General features: G+C 42.7%; 1 protein-coding gene across 4 annotated transcripts in view; it reads right to left on the bottom strand.

Annotated features, from left to right (window-relative positions):
• Positions 1–17,128, bottom strand: part of arap2 (ArfGAP with RhoGAP domain, ankyrin repeat and PH domain 2) — a 113,259-nt gene that overhangs the window by 16,624 nt on the left and 79,507 nt on the right. For all 4 annotated transcript variants that reach the window (XM_069707667.1, XM_069707665.1, XM_069707668.1 and 1 more), the window contains exons 17-24: positions 13,765–13,867; positions 13,050–13,239; positions 6,502–6,565; positions 5,764–5,927; positions 4,935–5,147; positions 4,428–4,533; positions 2,955–3,102; positions 751–828 (exon numbers count right to left, since the gene is read on the bottom strand). In XM_069707667.1, the coding sequence (XP_069563768.1) occupies positions 751–828; positions 2,955–3,102; positions 4,428–4,533; positions 4,935–5,147; positions 5,764–5,927; positions 6,502–6,565; positions 13,050–13,239; positions 13,765–13,867 (1,066 nt within the window). The remainder of the gene's footprint in view (positions 1–750; positions 829–2,954; positions 3,103–4,427; positions 4,534–4,934; positions 5,148–5,763; positions 5,928–6,501; positions 6,566–13,049; positions 13,240–13,764; positions 13,868–17,128) is intronic.

Below are 17,128 nucleotides of genomic sequence, written 5' to 3'. Positions count from 1 at the left end.
TTGTGTTCCCTGGTCCCCGCAGACACAGTGAATCGCGAAAATGAGACGACGAACGTAACGTTAAACGACTTTTAGCGATGTTTAACTTTGCTCGAATTTAAAATCGACCCCTAAAAGAACCGCACATATCACCCTCAACTGAGAAATAGTCCCCACACTGACTCGTAATAACTGTTCTTAATGAAAAACAAACAAAGTCGAATAACTTTCCTATTTTAAAATACAAAAAAAGTGGATCCGTAACCAGAATGTCATCCCAATTTTCACCTCCCACAGCTTTTGTATTAGCCGGCTGAGGGAGGAATTCATGCCCGGCAGCAGCAGACGTGTTCTGAGACCCGGCGGACGAGGTGCCGACAGGAAGGCGGGGGCAGAAAGGAGGCATAAACAACTTATTTCAGATTTCAACAACAGCAGCGGTACAAGATGCAGTTTTTTTGTTTGTTTTTTTTCCATAGTTATCTGAACCAAATGTTTTCTTCTCGGCCGAAGCATCCAGGCATGAAGTACCTGCCGTAAAGGTTAACAGGAACAAAGCCCTTTTTTTCCTCACCCGCCTCCTCCAAGTTCTGCCAGACCGAAAAGAAAAAAAAAATGAATCCCACATTTGAGAGTCCCTGATGCATGCATGCAAATCCACACACACACACACACACACACACACACACACACACACACACACACACACACACACACACACACACACACACACACACACACACACACACCACCCTCCGGTGATCGACTCACTGTGGTGTCCTTCTTGTCGTTCCAGCGTGTGATGAAACTATTCTCTCTCTCCATCTGTTGCACCTGATCTTCGTTGACCTGTTGGAAACATCACAAACACACACGGACGGCAGTTGAAACTCAGCCAGAGAGAAAGTTTGAGATCAAGTCAACCTCGCTGGAGACACATCAACGGATGGAAACATAAAGTCATTATTATCAGACATATTAACGTGAGGATTTAGGTATTATACTTGGACGAGCAGATTAAAGCAGAAAAAAAAACTAAAAAGAAGGAATCGCATGCAAAACTGTGGAAGTGGGTCGTTCAGCTCACACTTTTGATACTAAATTTGAATGTTGGCTGAGTGTTTGACACAGCTCGGCACCGAGTGAATATTTCTTTTCTTTCACGGAGCTCTGTGTGAGAAATGACATTTTTTTATTCCAACTTCTTTTCTTTTTTTTTTCCTTTTTTTAAACATCATTATCATTTTCAGAGAACAATTTGCTTTGTTTGGAGTTATACGAATGGCAGAGAAGATTGGGGGGAAAAAAAAAAAAAAAAAAAACCCTCACAAACTCATCGTGTGTGTTTGGACCTGATAATGGGACCCGTCGACGGCATCCAGCGCAGAACTGGCGCTTTAATTAGCGAAACGTCTCACTCGTTTTATGTCACAGCGAGTGTATTCACCGCTATTGGGCTCATGATTGGTTGAGCTTAATGGCTATTTGTCACGGGAATGATGGCGTCCCGAACCGATTTGGAGCGAACGCTCCTCCTTTAACGTCGGAACAAGAGGGACCCGGGCGTTCCGCGGGGAATTAGCAGCCGCTCGGTGCCGCGTATCCCGTAAAGCCAGGCGGGCTCTCCAAGGGTAACATTGATCCCGCACCCCCCGCCCATCCGCACATCAGCAAAGTCAAGGCTGTTGTGGAGATTTGGCAACGACAGTCCTGCTCCCCAGATGGTGGAAGTAAGAGAGTGTAAATAAAGTCATGCCTGTGGCTCGGTTTAGATATGCAATATGGTAATATCTGGATATTTCTTCTTCTTTTTTTTATTTTCTTCTCTCCACCACTGATTGTTTTCAGAGGGATTCTAAATACAGAAGGCCGACTGCACTACAAAAAGGGCCACAGTTTCTATCATTGGCTAACTGGGACAAATGATAAACAGATCTGACAGTGAGGATGTGATGCGCAGCCACAAAACTAGTAAATGTGTCAGTAAACAAGTGTTTGGATAACACTTTCTATATTCCCTATTTTTAATACATTACTGTGTATAAAATGCCTTTATTGTCATGCCAATATACATTACTGAGCAGGAACACAGGCAATCACTTGTAACCACTTTAAATATTAAGGATTTGTTTAAAAATATAGCCTTTAAACGGGGAAGTCCACCAGGTTTACATAAAAAAAACATAGACTGAAAGTAATTTTTTTTGCCAACTACTGTCACTTAAAGCAGCCACCTCATTAATTATGCACAACTTGAAGACTTAATACAATCTACACCGAACCAAAATTCACCTCCAGCGCAGTTGTCAAAAATAGGGAAAATTTGCTAAAGAAAACAAAACTGCTTTTGTAGCAGGCTGTAAACATTCATCGGGCATTTTAACACGAGGCTTGTTTTACATTCAACATTCAAAGTGGATCACTTATTTTTTTTGGAGTTCTTTAATCAGTTTTGAGTATTTAATCTGTTAAAATTATTTCAACAGAACAGCAAGAACAACCAACAAAGAAAATGAGACTACTGAGTGAAAATCTGACTTTTCTTTCCCAGTTCCATCTACATTTCTGATATCAAAATGGCTGCACACACATAGAGCAGAGTCATAAGCCTGAAAGACGTCCGGAACAAAATTCGAATGCAACTCTTTTTTTTTTTTTTGGTTGAGCCGTTTTAAAAAGAAATCTGTCTTCTGGACATGTGTGCAGAGTACAGTCGACACAATGCAGCAAAAACCTGAGCAGAAGAGCACCAAATATACCAGCACTTTTTTTTTTTTTTTTATTAACAACTTATGCAATGTGTGTTTATGCAATAAGAAAATGGATGTTATATAAACCAACAGGAGGAAGACCCATATCGAGTAACCAGCCTTTAGTCACCTTCCTCAAATCACTTCCTCACCACTATCAACAGGAACAAGAATCAAAAAACAAAAAAAAAAGAGAGAGGAAAGAATGGAACATCTTTGACTCACACTGAAGAGCGTAATGTAGTTGTTGATTAGGTCGTGGACCACATTGATTTCCTGCGGGGTTTGTCCTCGCGTCTGGAACAAACAGGAGGAGAAGACGGAGGCCAGCTTTTCACTGGGCATGCGGTTGAGGTGGGAGCACTGCTGAATCCTGAATCACAGACAGAGAGAGAGAAACACGTTTTAGAAAAAGCAGAGAATGTTTCCAGCAGCAGCCGACCACGTCGACGCCGGCGGTTCAAATGTCTGGATCAGTCAGCCTCTCACACTGTTCACAGCGGCACCGACACAAAAGAGAGAAATGTCGGGCCTCGGTCAGAATTCAGCTCCGAGTCCTTAAAGTCCAGAAAATCGGAAATCACAGCGACCCACTGAAAGGAATCGAGTTGTGATGCGTTTTGAGTTTGTGTCCAAACAGAGTATTATCATTTTAATCCCTAACAGAGCCATTCATTTAATACCAGCAATTCCTCCCCTTTAGTAAATTTGACAGCTCACAGCGTCCAAAGGTTAAAGGACCGAAAATTCAACAACTTCCAAGTATATGATTTTCAGAAGACAAAAATAGCACCACTGACGATGCGGACATAAACTACGTGTTCGCTAATTGCCACAGTTTTTTGTTAATAATGATCTGCGCAATCTGTCTCCTTGGAAAATGCCAGCAAATTGGTACAAATTATATGGAATTCATTCATCGTTCTCAACCCGAGGCCACATATCGCTTCAGCGATAAACACAAACAGCCTTTTCCTATTAAGCTTGCATTTATAAAAAAAAAAAAAAAAAAAAAAATGAAAGGCATATTATTTATTCCAAACTCTTTTGGTATTCATGACTAAATCTGAGAAAGTATCCAACCTGAGGGGTCAGGAGGACAAAAAAATAAAATCATTACACACGACAGAGAGCAGCGTGGGTCACGAGGAGAAAAGAAGAGGGCGACGGGCTAATCAGCAGGTGACAAATAGCAACTCGAGGGCTCCTCGTGGCGCACGACCTTTCAGTCTCTGAGCTTGTTACGTCTCTGATGCAACGTCTGCAGAGCAACGCTTGTTCTGCCAGCAACAGGCTCGGTCAACAACACGGAGACACAAACCGAGTCCGCAACTCCAAAAGAACTAGAAAGATTTAATCCGGCGATGGAAGTGAACCGGACGAAATAACCGGATCGTGAGAGGCAGCGCTGATCAGGGTGGTTTTGTACTTCATCAATCCAAATTACTTTATATTAAAGCTACGAACCGATAAAAAGCTAATTAAAGATGCATTTTACAACAAAGGATTCGTGTTTTATAATTTGTTGAGACATGTTTTGGCATCTTTACGTCCTGATTTTCATGTTTTTAACACATTAACTGACCTTGACCTTGAAGCGGCCTCACCAGTAACCTCTAACCTCTGACCTCTGACCTCTGACCTCTAACCCGCGCCTGCAGCAGGAAGCCTGTGGGAGCTGCTGTGGGTATACGGTACCTGTACAGGTGTTGCAGCAGGGCAGCGAGGGTTGACCTGTTTATCTTTGGTAAGCTCTCGATGAAAGTGGAGTACTTCTTCACTCGCTGCTTCTCTTCCGTTTCATCTATCCAACCGAACAGACGAGAAGAAAAAAAAGGGAAATAAATATAGGTCCTTTTTTTTTTTTATTATTTATTTTTCTTGTGTGGAAGAACTTTCCATGTCAGAAGAGTTACGTAGAGACATAATCAAGATCGCAGACAGTGATAATATGATACGGGAAGAAAAAAACTGCACGTATATATTGACAGCGGGCTTCATTTGATGACATTTACTGTACAAGTGCTGATTAAAATAAGTTCAGAGACTAAACCTGATCAGATCTTTGTCACTGACTTTTGTTGATGTGGTCTTTTTGCCATGAACTGATATTGATTAACGATAAGTCTAACTCGACATATATCCTAAATGAAACGTGGGTTTTATGGCATTTTTTTTTTTAAATTACTTGGCAACCTCACATACCCAGAGCCGACACCCAGTAGGGATAGAGCTCCTTGGTCAGCAGCGCGTCCTCCGCCTCGGACAGGAAGCTCTTCAGGGTGTCGGTGACGTCCTCGAGTCGGTGCTCCTTCTCCCTCAGCTTCACGTTACGGGCGTCGCGGGTGAACTCCTCGAGCAGCGGAGACACTCGAGCCGGGTCGCCGGGTCGCTGGTAGACCGCCTCCTGGCACAAACCTGGGATTACATGAGAGATTACATCTGTGTACTACCGACCGTATGAAGGTTTCTACACGACCTGACAAATAACCGACATTATGGGCCGTTTGAACTGTGCGATTCACCGACGTTACATAAGCACATTTCAATTTAAATTGCAGGTAGAATAACATTGTCGGTGCGAGGAACATTAACCTCCTCTACCGTTTTACCGAGTTAACTCACTCCAGCCCCTCATTACACTGCACACTACTTACCATGAGATTGCACAAGTCTCCATTTTTGTATTTATCATACATTACCAAGGCGACAGACGCTGTGTCGTAAAGACTTTATGTTTATATTGTGCAAAGAACTTTGGAAAGAGCAATTCCACATCAGCAGCAGCAGCAGCAGTGAAAAGTTGGACTACATTTTCTACCTTTCTAAAAATATGGTGAAAAGAGAGCTAATGTCCCAGCATTATGCCAGACAGCAATAGAAAGCATGACATTCGCATCACAACGCCGTTCTCGTGGATGAATCAGCTCCTCAAGGGGAATTCATAATAACAGTCACGCAGAACTTGCTTTTTTTATTTTTTAAAAAGAAAACAAAACTTTTTCCGCCAGATAAATATAATAATGCAACCCACCATACTGAGTGACAAAAGCAATGCAGCTGTCGACTATAATGGGAACACCATTTTTAGTCAGCTGCTGGTCACTGAGCGCTTTGCCATCTGTGCCAGCAGCCAGCGTGATAGCAGAGTGCCATAATGTAAAGTCCATCTTGTTGAAGCCGTGGATGTAAACAGTTCTATTAAAAAGAGATGGGAAAAAACAAAAGCAACAAAAAAAAGGTCATTATTAATGCAGAATGCTATTACATGACTTTCAGGAAACAATGCGGTGCTTTGTATTCGAAGGCTTAATGTTGGTATGTTTGGAAAAGGCACCCGCTAAGTCATTAAATAAACAACCAGCAAGATTAAAGGAAATTCAACAGAACACACATCTGTAAACAACCGCTGGTTTCCCACAAGGTTTCATCAAAAAACACACAAACGAACGGCAATTAATGGAGTAAGCACAAAGTCGTGTTGCATTAGTTCTAAAAAATAAATACAAAATAAAAAAAATAAAATTTAAAAAGGGAGAGCCTAAAAGTGTTTGAGCCGGTGCGAGGGCTGCAGCCATCTCGCTCCGTCTCTCTCACGGAGGGCAGTCAAGCAGGGCTTTAATTACCTCGGGTGGTTACAGTAGGTGAAGTGCGTTCGGACTAACAAGACAAAAGTCAAAGCTAACAGCATTACATAATGCTGCTGGGATCACAGATACGTCGCCAATTAGCACACCTTTTTTAAAAAAAAAATTGGTGCCGAAAGACGTACCTTCCGCACTCAACCATCAGCAGGACTTGGATCTTGTCTTCACCCTCGGTATGTGTGGAAACAGCTGTTGGGTGGAGGGGGGCAGGGAGGGAGGGAGGGGGGGGAGAGAAAAGAGCGACATGTAAAGCTGCTTGTGTACATTCAAGTAATGTGAAAAGCTCTCCCTACTCTTTAAGTATTCATTTACATTTCGAGTCAAACGACATGAAACACTGCACAATCCGTCTAGACAATCCTGAGAAGGGCTTTCAGAAGATGTGGACGCACGGCGGTGAGAAGAAAAGTGAGAAGAACAGCACGGCGGCGGGAAAACGCAGAATGCTTTCCGCTGGAGTTAATAGCGTTTCCTTGTTTGTGATGACAAACACGACTTCAGGTTTTGCGCTGCTGTCCGACTCGCGGCGGTTTAAACAAGAGAGAGAAGTGGGGCGTAAACACCGGCGTCATTCGTCATCAAGCTTTACACGGAGCTGGTCTGAATGCAACCAAAGAAGCTGCGAGTCGTATTCACCACGTTAAAAAACAACAACGACAACAACAAAACAACGACAGTCTTCATCTGCACAATCAATCTTTTGAATTCCGAATGCACAAAGTGGGAAAACTGGGCTAAGGGACTCAAAATAAAAAAAAAAAATAATAAAAAGGCTCTGCCCATCATCTCTTCTGGGGCTTCAAACAGCTGCTTGGATCATGGCAACAATCACACAGCACAACAGAGGGAGTACAAAAAAAAAAAAAAAAAAAGAAAAAGGACACGAGGCTCGGCACAAATCTCCTAGCAACAACATCTGGTGCTTTCATCATGCTGGAGCACTGGCTGTGCTCAAGTAATGGAAAGAAGGAGAGAAAGAAGTCGACAAAAGAAGCAGGGCGTCACCTTAACAAACTGTTGCTGTTTTTTTTGAAGATTTATTGCTTCCTAAATAACTACCTGTACAATTACTAAACAACTCCGAGTTTTGTCTGAGAAGGATAGAAGAGGAGTTTTGTGGGTAGCTGAGCCGAAACACTGGCAGCGGCTACGTAAAGACTTTTATTTCTTTTCATTCTGAAATCGTCCACATTGAAGGTTGCAGGTTAACTGTTTTGTGATCTCGACCAGTTTGCTGAATATATTACAGTTCAGAGTTTGGATCAGAACCAAACCCAGCTGTGGTCCAGTTCAGCTTGAAACACAATGTCCACTCAGCAACACAAAGGGCACGAGATGAAAGAACAAATCGTCGAGTGTCCTTGTTTACGTGGTAAAATCTTTCTTTTAATGGGTTTCTGAAAAGGATTAAAACAAACCTTCTGCAACTGCTTGAGTCTGTTTATTCAGACTGAAGTGTTTATACAGAGCATTTTTATTGTTTGGGCTTTTAAAACATTTTTAATCAGAATATTTGGTTCAATGTAAATTGTTGCTGATGCATCTTGTTTTGTTTTTAGTCTGGTTTGAACAAACTAAATATAATAAATTGATTCGACAGCCAGCTGGAGGTAAGCTGGACGTTTGAACAGAGCCAGGCAAGTTGTTTCCCTTTTCTTTTCCAGACTTCATGCTAAGATGACGTCATGTGACAGCCTGTGAATCGGGATTACCCTCAACTCTTACCAAAGATTTGCCAACAAATAACTGGCAGTATACATCAGAGGCAAAACTGTAAGAACGTTTTTCCCTTTTCAACTGTAGATCTTAGATGGAGAATTTCACAATCATGCGATGATTTTTTTTAATTTTATTTCCGCTACCAACACTGATGGAAAACAACACTTGAATTTCACGTGTAAAAACCCTCATGGTAAACATGTGGTTCTGGAACATTCTCATGCGTTTGTGATCATATGTGGCGACATGTTGTAGACGTGTCAAACACGTGATCTCGTGGGAGAACATGGCAAAATCCTGTTTTTTGTGTGAAAGGGCGATCCAGGCCAGTCAGACATGAGAGTAAATTTGATCGGGGCAACCTGACAGCCAAGTGGTTCGGGTCCATTTCACACGGGGGCGAATGCCCTCAGCAGCTAATCTCCTTTGCTGCATGCCGTTCCACTGCTCTTTTTTTTTTTTCCCCACACATTTCCTGTCTATTTCCACTGTTAATGTCAAATAAAAGCATTAACTCCCCCCTCCCACTCCCCCCCCCAAAAAAAGAGTCAAAAGATAAAAATGCCGATGATTGGCACAAGAAAGAAAGACGATTGGTAAAAACATTCCACTTCACAGTGTTATTTTGGCGAACAAATCGTTTGTATGTTGAGCTAAACGGCAAAAACAATTAATCCCCAAAAGTCTCTCTTAACAAATAATTTGCTTTTAATTTTCTTTGGTGGATTTTCAAGGGCACAGCATTTCATTCTGATCCAAACAAGGAGAAGAAAGAACCTTAGAGATTGATATTGACTTGAGAGAGGTTTGTTAACTGTTATCAGGTAAACGCACAACACTTGTCAGTCGTTTGAACAAACACACAGCAATCCCCTTTTATCCATCTAACAGCTCAGTGGGACGTTTTTTATTACTTAATATGTTTGTGATAAGCGACTAAGTCTGCGGCCTTTTTCATAATTCCATCATTCGTACTGAGCTTCATCATGTTTTTCTTGAGAATTAGACTGATTTTGAGTGTTGTTGTTTTTTTGCCAAGTATTAAGTGATTGCCTCACAGTGTTATCATAGTTTACCTCTGCAGGGCCTCCAGACTGATCATCCTGAGGGCTTCGTCCGGACGTTTTCAACGAACAAAGAGGAAGAGGATCATGAGGTTTTTTTTTTTTTTTCTTTGAGGTTGTGGTAGTAACTCCTGCTGGTCAGGTCGGACATGTAAACACGTGATACTGTATTAAATGGGTATTTCAGAGCAGCCTTGAGGTCGATTTAATCGAACACGTTAACAGTGATTGCTACACAATTTTAAAATGGCTTTAAAAAAATCAGATCTTTCCTTTAAATGAACCCGAGCGTGGACAGATATTTCACCACTAAATATGCTGGACTGCAGTCTTGTACTGATGCTTATCTTCATTTCTAGATGATTGAGCAGAGCAATGGGATTAACTTTTTCTTTTTCTCTTCAGCCAAATGCCATAAGAGAAACCCAGTGATAAAACTGCACTGTATGAGTTTAAAGTTAATGTGCTTATCTGGTTTGAAAGCCTTTCATTTCAGAAAGTTCTGGGTGGGAAGGCAGATTTGTGCAACGCGACAGGTTCATGTTTATCCAGCTCTATCTGTCATTTTTCCGCTCATTTTACTTTGGTGCTCGTTATTTGTGCAGTAGATATCTTGACACAAGACATTACAAAAAAGATCAATCTCCTCTCGAGTGTAGAGCTGAGCTCCTCAGAAGCCCTTTGGAGAAGGACTGCACACTCCTTCTTTGGAGATGGGATTATTATTTCCGTTTTTTACTTTTAATTTATGTAGTTATATACAAGGTGAACGCAGTGCAGCACAGTAATGTACAATGAGCAGAAGAATCAAGAAATGACGTCGAAACATCAGCAATTTGATGTCAAACTCGGACAACCGGGAACAGAGAATTCCTCAGAAAACCGACAGCAACGAAGCAATGAAACCGGGCGACGTGTCGTGAGTAGCATTCACGTTTCAAGAAGGGAAGGACGTCAATGTTTCAGACCATGAGGGAGTATCAGGTCAGGAGCACAACCAGGGGGCAGCGTCTCCATCGGGTAGAAGGAAATAAATAGAGGTTACTGGACATAACTCCTGTTCTATGAGTGTATGCACATTTGGGTTTTATTTTGACATTCTCTGCGTCGTGCATTGTGAATTTGTCCCGAGGGTCCGGATGTCAACGCGGAGTCCGATTGGCTCTCAGCGACTTCTCTCAGGTTCCCCCAAAAAATTTACACAAAACTTTCATGTGCGCTCTCTGCTTAAGTTTGAAATCCATTGTGAAATCTCAAAAACGTTACTAACACAGCTTCTGGTGCTGAATACTTACTCATGAAACGTCTCCCTACTCTGTTCACTTTACTGTGCTGCCCTGCGTTTGTGCAAAACAGAAACTTTTGACCGCACCTCATATACTGCTTTTCAAAATAAAAGTTACAAACTGCTTCATAGCCAGATAAATTAATAATAAACAACTGACAATGATTCTTTTTTAGACAATAAGCTACACACAGTAAAAACCAGTCATACGGTTTAGCCAAATAGAAAATAAATGACAGAAAGGCAATTAAGAATAAAATAATGAAAAGCCTTGTGTTTGTGTTTTACAGCACTGAGCACATTTTAGAAGTGACTGAAATGATTAAAGCTGCGGCGGCCTGAGGCTGAATTAAAAAAAAAACAGGAACAGATGATGTCAGACTCCCTGAACTCCTGACGCAGTCTGACGTGAAGCATGTTGGAAACATGTCGTGATTTTAATTGAAAAGTGTATTTTATTTAATCCCTCGGCTCTACACAGGGGCACCTTTTCATGTGGTGGTGTCACTGTGGAGAAAATAACAGTTAATCCCATCTCACAGACTGAATCCTAAAGGGATCCCTTTCAATGCTCCAGAACCTTCCATCCCCTGACAAAACACAGTCCCCTTCTGGCGCTAGCGGCTCCCCGGCTGTGACAAATATGGTTTGAGAAAGCCGGGAATAAAAATGAGCACCGCTGCAGTTCTTTATCCCGCCCCAGGTGAGAAGATGGGGCGGCACTTTGCGCGATTTGATCCATGTCGAGCTGTAAGTGGATTAAAAAGATCCATTGATTCTCCCCTCCTTCTGTTCGCACATCACACTTGGCGCAATCAATTGAAATGTTCCAAAATCTTTATTATCTGCCAAAGTGTGTGTGAACTTTTGAGCCTTGCGTCCCGGCTGGCAGCTTCCCCTCGACTGGCTGTCCTTTATGTAACGCCTGTTTGCCAGAAATGTGGACATGTTGGCAAAATTCCTGTAAGCGGGCTGTGGGAACATGGCACCCTCACACTGGGATTATTATGCATCACGGCGAAAGCAAAGCACACCACATGACTCCTCCTCAAATAATGTTTTCGGACCAGATTTCGTGAGCGGCTTTGGGGAAGCTCGTCAATGCATGATGTAATATTTGACCTTCACTGACCTCATCTTCTCGTACACTTCTTCGCTCTGGTCGAGTCCCCTGCAAGCAGGATTTTCTTCTTTTATATAACGGAAGAGTAAACTCGCCGGTTCGCGCAGAGATCCAGCTGAAATGTGTAATGGTGTGAGAAGCCCAAATGTCTTCTGACACCGGTCGCTTGCACGCATCCTCTGACATCATTAAGAAGTTATAAATGCAGGCAGTAAGAGGCTGTTATGGATTGGTAGTTTTTTTTTTTTTGGGGGGGGGGATTACTGAGAGTATATGAAAATATAGTGAATATTAAAAAGCTACAAGTCACAGCACATTCATTAAGAAGTTAATGCGGTTGACCGCTGACACTACGCTTGTTTTAGGCTCTTAGATTTAAAAATAAAAATAAAAGTGATTTATTGCCTATTTGAAGCTCAAGAGAAGTTATTTAAAATGCCGTTTGCTCATGTAAACTGTGGCGGTTTAGACTTGAAGTATGCTAAAGAACTTTTTTTTATGTTTATTTTAATGAAAGAAGTGAATCAAGGCCCAGCTCAGTTTGAGCTCAGCGGGAAGCAGTGAAATGACTGAGCACCGACCGGACCCTCGTCTTCACAACAGCATGCGTTCACTTTTAATGTTGTAATATGAATTTTGTTGCGGGCTGCATGTTGTTAACAAAGCATGTTTATTCATATCCGTTTATGGTGCTTTTAGTGCCATAAAAGTGTTGAGGAAGCCTGAACCCACAGGATCACGTAACGTGTTTTGAATCTGAATTTGAATGTTTTTTTCAGAATCTTTTGATCGGGCGTGATTTTTTTTTTTTTTTAAGTGACAGAGTGTTTCTTACTTATTCATAAATAAGACAGTTATTGCACTTCAAATATGTACAAACTCAAATGTGCAAGACAAGTGTGTGATTTCCACCTGCATTTGGCCTCAGTAAGTTTACAGGAACAAAATAAATATTGAAAACATATTTGAACTCCGTTTGCAACAATATATTAAAAAACGGTATTTTTCACATAGAACAAAATTTTTTGTTAACTATTGTGTTTTCAGAATCTATAAAGTAAATGGTAACTAAAGCCGTCAAAAACTATATTTACATTCAAAATGCAGAGTTGAGGAAGTGTAAAGAGGAGTAAGTACAGTAGTTTTGGAAATGTATTTTGTTATATTTGTTGCTGGAGAAAGAAGCCAAACAAGTGTTGATGATTTGCTCTTTCAAAATAAAAGCTTTGAGGGACTCTTAAACAAAGCAAAGCTCCCCAAAAGGATGATTCTGATAAAGTGTTTATGTCACACGGTAAAAGGCGAGTTTATCTTATATCCGGGCCACAACAGTAAATATTACTTTGTTATTCCACCACTAATAAAACACCAATAACGTATTATCTGAGAGCTGCCTGCAGTTGCGACGTCGCTGAGCTCCCAGCACGACGACGCCCAGCGACGAGCCGAAAAATAAACAGGAAATAAAGTTGCCGAGCTTACTGAGCTCCTGGAGCCGTTTGAGCTGAAGGACTTCCTCCTCGTCTCCCGAGCTGAAGTGCAGAGCGGATCCTGCCAGCACGAACCAGCCCGTCCTCCAGTGGTACAGGTCGTGGCCTTCTTTGTACTGCAGTCTGCCAATCAGTTCGCCGTCTCGGCGCACCAGACCCTCGACTTTAGACGGGACGAAGCACTGCGAGTCGGAGAGGAAAATGGAAAAAGGAACAACTCGTGAATTGAGAACTTTTACAGTTGACAATGCGAAACTTCTTTTTCCCACGTCGTGTAAAAGAAAGCACGTCAGTAAGAACAGAACGTGTGCCGCCTTCTTCGAGACGGATAAATCTTCTTGGCCCGCCGTTCTGTGTTTCTAATTGAAACACGCAAGTCTGGAAGAGCTTCGTGGTGCAGATGGAGAGACATATGGACTAATGCTGCTGTACCTCCCACGATCTCTGACTGAGACCAAACACAGAAAAGAGATGAACAGGGGACATATTCATGTCGGGTGTTATTACAAGATCCTGTCAGCGTGTGGGGGAAGAGATAGCAGGACCACTCGACTCCCTGGAAGAAGCACAGGCAGCATCGTGGGGCGAACAGAGGACAGTGTGTGTGTGTGTGTGTGTGTGTGTGTGTGTGTGTGTGTGTGTGTGTGTGTGTGTGTGTGTGTGTGTGTGTGTGTGTGTGTGTGTGTGTGTGTTGCAAAGTGTGTCACCTTTGTTAGTGCCTGGATCCAATCGTGTTGCGTTTCCTGTGTTTCAGCTCCGACAATCAGCACTCGCTCCGTCTGCATGTACAGCTCCACGGTAAACACAGCCCTGCCACACACACACACACACACACACACACACACACACACACACACACACACACACACACACACACACACACACACACACACACGAAAATATTCACACACATGTAGAGGAAACTATCTACGTTTTCACAGAGGAAAAAACTTATACTGCATAATAATCTTATCATCTAGATAGAATGCAGCCATCATTGAAGGTTAATATTCATTATTTGTTGGTGGTTTTGTCGTAGATCGTATGTTAAAGTGGAGAGAACTTCCAGGTCTGACATGTGAGACCGATGCAGAAAGGCCATAAACTACAAGAGTGCCAAAAAAAAAAAAAAAGGTTTCATAGACTCCACTTTGTTGGTGTCGTAAACTAAAAGTTTGTCCGAAAATAACCCCGTCATTAATGAGGTATTAGGCCTCAAAGAGCATTATATTTTGGGGCGTGTCTGTTTGATTGACAGGTCCTGTTGTGCAGTCAGGTTGGCGGGCGTTTACGTATTATATTATATGTAATAATGTTCAGAATATGCCTTCACCGATGCGTATCGGCCGATCGGGAAGGGACATTCAGATGTGTCCGCGTGAAGTTATGTACACACTAAATACATAATCCTTCAAAAGAAACAGAGGGGCACGCACGCACTTCCACACCGCTGTCGGAAGCAAAAAAAAAAAAAAAAAAAAAAAAAAAGGCAGCAGCTATTAATCTTTGCAGGTGTCTCTCGTCCGGTCGTTCCCGCCTCCGCGTCGCTGCGCAGGTTAGAGGGTCGCTGCCTTAATGGTGAGCACACGCTGCCTTTCTGTCGGGGCGCCGCAGCGAGGGTGGCTCTAAATGCTGCAGCGACGGGTGTTTAAGGTGGCGTGTCAAGGGGGGGGGGGGGAGATGGGTTGATAGGGGGGGGGAGATGGGGGGGGCACGGCAGCGCTGAGTCACTCTCTTTCTCACACGTGTCGAGGGAACAGGCGAGACATGGGTGTTTGCTTGCCCTCGCATGACCATCACTCCTCCTCCTCTTCTTCCTCCTCCTCCTCTTCTTCCTCCTCTTCTTCCTCCTCCTCTTCCGCCTCTTCCTCCTCCACGCCGGCAGGTGTGCTCGAGGGCGTCCCAGAGGGAGAGGGAAGGAGGTATGAGAGATGAGCGCTGCATCATGAGAGTCCCAGAGGGAGGGGAGTGGCTCGGCGAGAGGAGAGGAGAGGAGAGGAGAGGAGAGGAGAGGAGAGGAGAGGAGAGGAGAGGAGAGGGAGGCGTTGAAGTAAAAGACGCGCAGGAGAGCACGAGATCGGAGGAAGGAGATTTGCATTACCGACGGCAACGCCACCCGGCGGTTCACAAACGGCCGTTACGAAGCCTCGAGTTGGGATTTCGGCCGGCGTAGTTCGGTTGACAAACAACAAAAGTCCGTCAGGACTGTGAAGGTTAACTCAGTAACGGGCTTATGCTTTATCACTATTAATATGCTAATCATGTATTCATAACCATTTGTGTATATTAATTTACCTCTTAATGATAATTTGCTCTCAGAGTGGAGGAGAGCATTATGAAGTGACCCTGGTGATGTGATTCATCGTGTGTGCGCAACGTGAACTTGGGTGGGAGGTCGAACTCTCTTCCTGGAAGCTTTCAGCTGCCCACTCGGAGATTTTTATGTCTCGATAATACGGTTTTGTTCAGAGTCTTTTCATGGTTAAGAAAACGATGACACGACGCAGCTACGTTTAACCGACCGACGAAAAAGGGAGTATTTGATGTCTGCACACCATAAAATCCAGAACTGTTCTGACTGAAGCTTTCAGATGAGTTGAATAAAATGACTCGCATTACGCCGCATAGCAGTTTGTCGATGAACTGCAATTGTTAGGTGTTAATACGTTTAATTAAAATGAAAAACACGGTCATAATGGACAACCCACAAAGACAAATCAGCACAACAGCAGAAACACCGACGCGTCATCTTTAACTCATCCAAAATGGACTTTACAGAAAGTCAGGATACTATTCATCTGCTAATAAAATAAATGCCAAATCACATGTGACAGTAAGACAGTAACAGATCTGTAATGATCCATCAAAAATCACTTCTTTAAAACATTTCTTTTTTTTTTTGTTTCACTTGAGTTTCAGTTGAATTACTTTGCATCAGAGAGGAGCAGTAATCTTTCATTTCAGTCGACCACAGTGTCACCACACAGCTCACCTGTACCGAGATGGAAAAAAAAAACTACTGTGATGTAATATTCAGAAATATTCCATCAGATTTCTGCACTAAAGCTGGCAAAACCAAGTTACTTCAGTCAGACTTAGTTTGTAAATATCCTTTATATTCCTTTAACTGTTGCTAACATAAATACAATATCTGTTGGAAAAGTAGTTTTTTTTTTTATTTGTTATTACCGAGTAAACTTTGCATAATGGTCATTTTCAGTTTCCAGACATGTGTCCTTGTGTGCCGCACACGATTCAGCTGTGGTTTAAACATGCGCAAAGTTATCTCCATGTATTTCTGGAGCTTTTTATTTTCTCCTTAAGGATTTTGAGTGCTCTGGAAAAGTCGTAATTCCCCAGTCTTCTTACATATATATATATATATCTCACTGACAAAGTTGGCACCTAAGTGCCTCTGAAAGTCTTTAAAAACAGCTATTTTTGTTGGTGTGTGTGTGTGTGTGTGTGTGTGTGTGTGTGTGTGTGTGTGTGTGTGTGTGTGTGTGTGTGTGTGTGTGTGTGTGTGTGTGTGTGTGTGTGTGTGTGAGGACAGGATGGTAAAAAAGATTGAAATGTTGCAGCCAAAAAGAGGAAAAAAGAAAAGCGGGTAAAGGAGGTGGTTTGTTTCAGAGGCTTTAAGCGAAATTTGAAGGTCAGAATTAACTTGGAAATATATATTTAAAAGAAAAAAAAACTTAAATTTATCACCATCCAACATTCTCTCATTGCATTTTTTTTATAAAATGGAAACGACACCTCTGGCCTCCTGCGGCGCGGCGATAGGCTGCTGGTGGGAGCGTGTCATCTGCATACGTTAATATTCATGAGCGGCAGACAGTGGAGAGGTGAGACGTCCTCAGCCACGCTGGGAACGCCGGGAGTTGCAGAAGTGAGAGGGAGCGAGGCGGAGTTCAGTCTGGCGAGAGGCGCCGGCGACGGAGGAGTGATGGCGTTTCCCGTTGGCGACGCCGCGACCTGTAACTGGGACGTCGTCACTTTTGCTTTTGCGGGCGCGAAATATTGTCGCCGTGACCCGTCGCGGCTGCTCGTGTGTGTCACAGTTCACAGTTT

The sequence above is a fragment of the Brachyistius frenatus genome, unplaced genomic scaffold (assembly GCF_029030835.1).
Source record: "Brachyistius frenatus isolate BFR_SWC_R1_liver_20210118 unplaced genomic scaffold, ASM2903083v1 Contig_70, whole genome shotgun sequence".
NCBI classification, from domain to species: Eukaryota; Metazoa; Chordata; class Actinopteri; family Embiotocidae; genus Brachyistius; species Brachyistius frenatus.
This window is presented reverse-complemented; position numbering and strand designations above follow the sequence as displayed.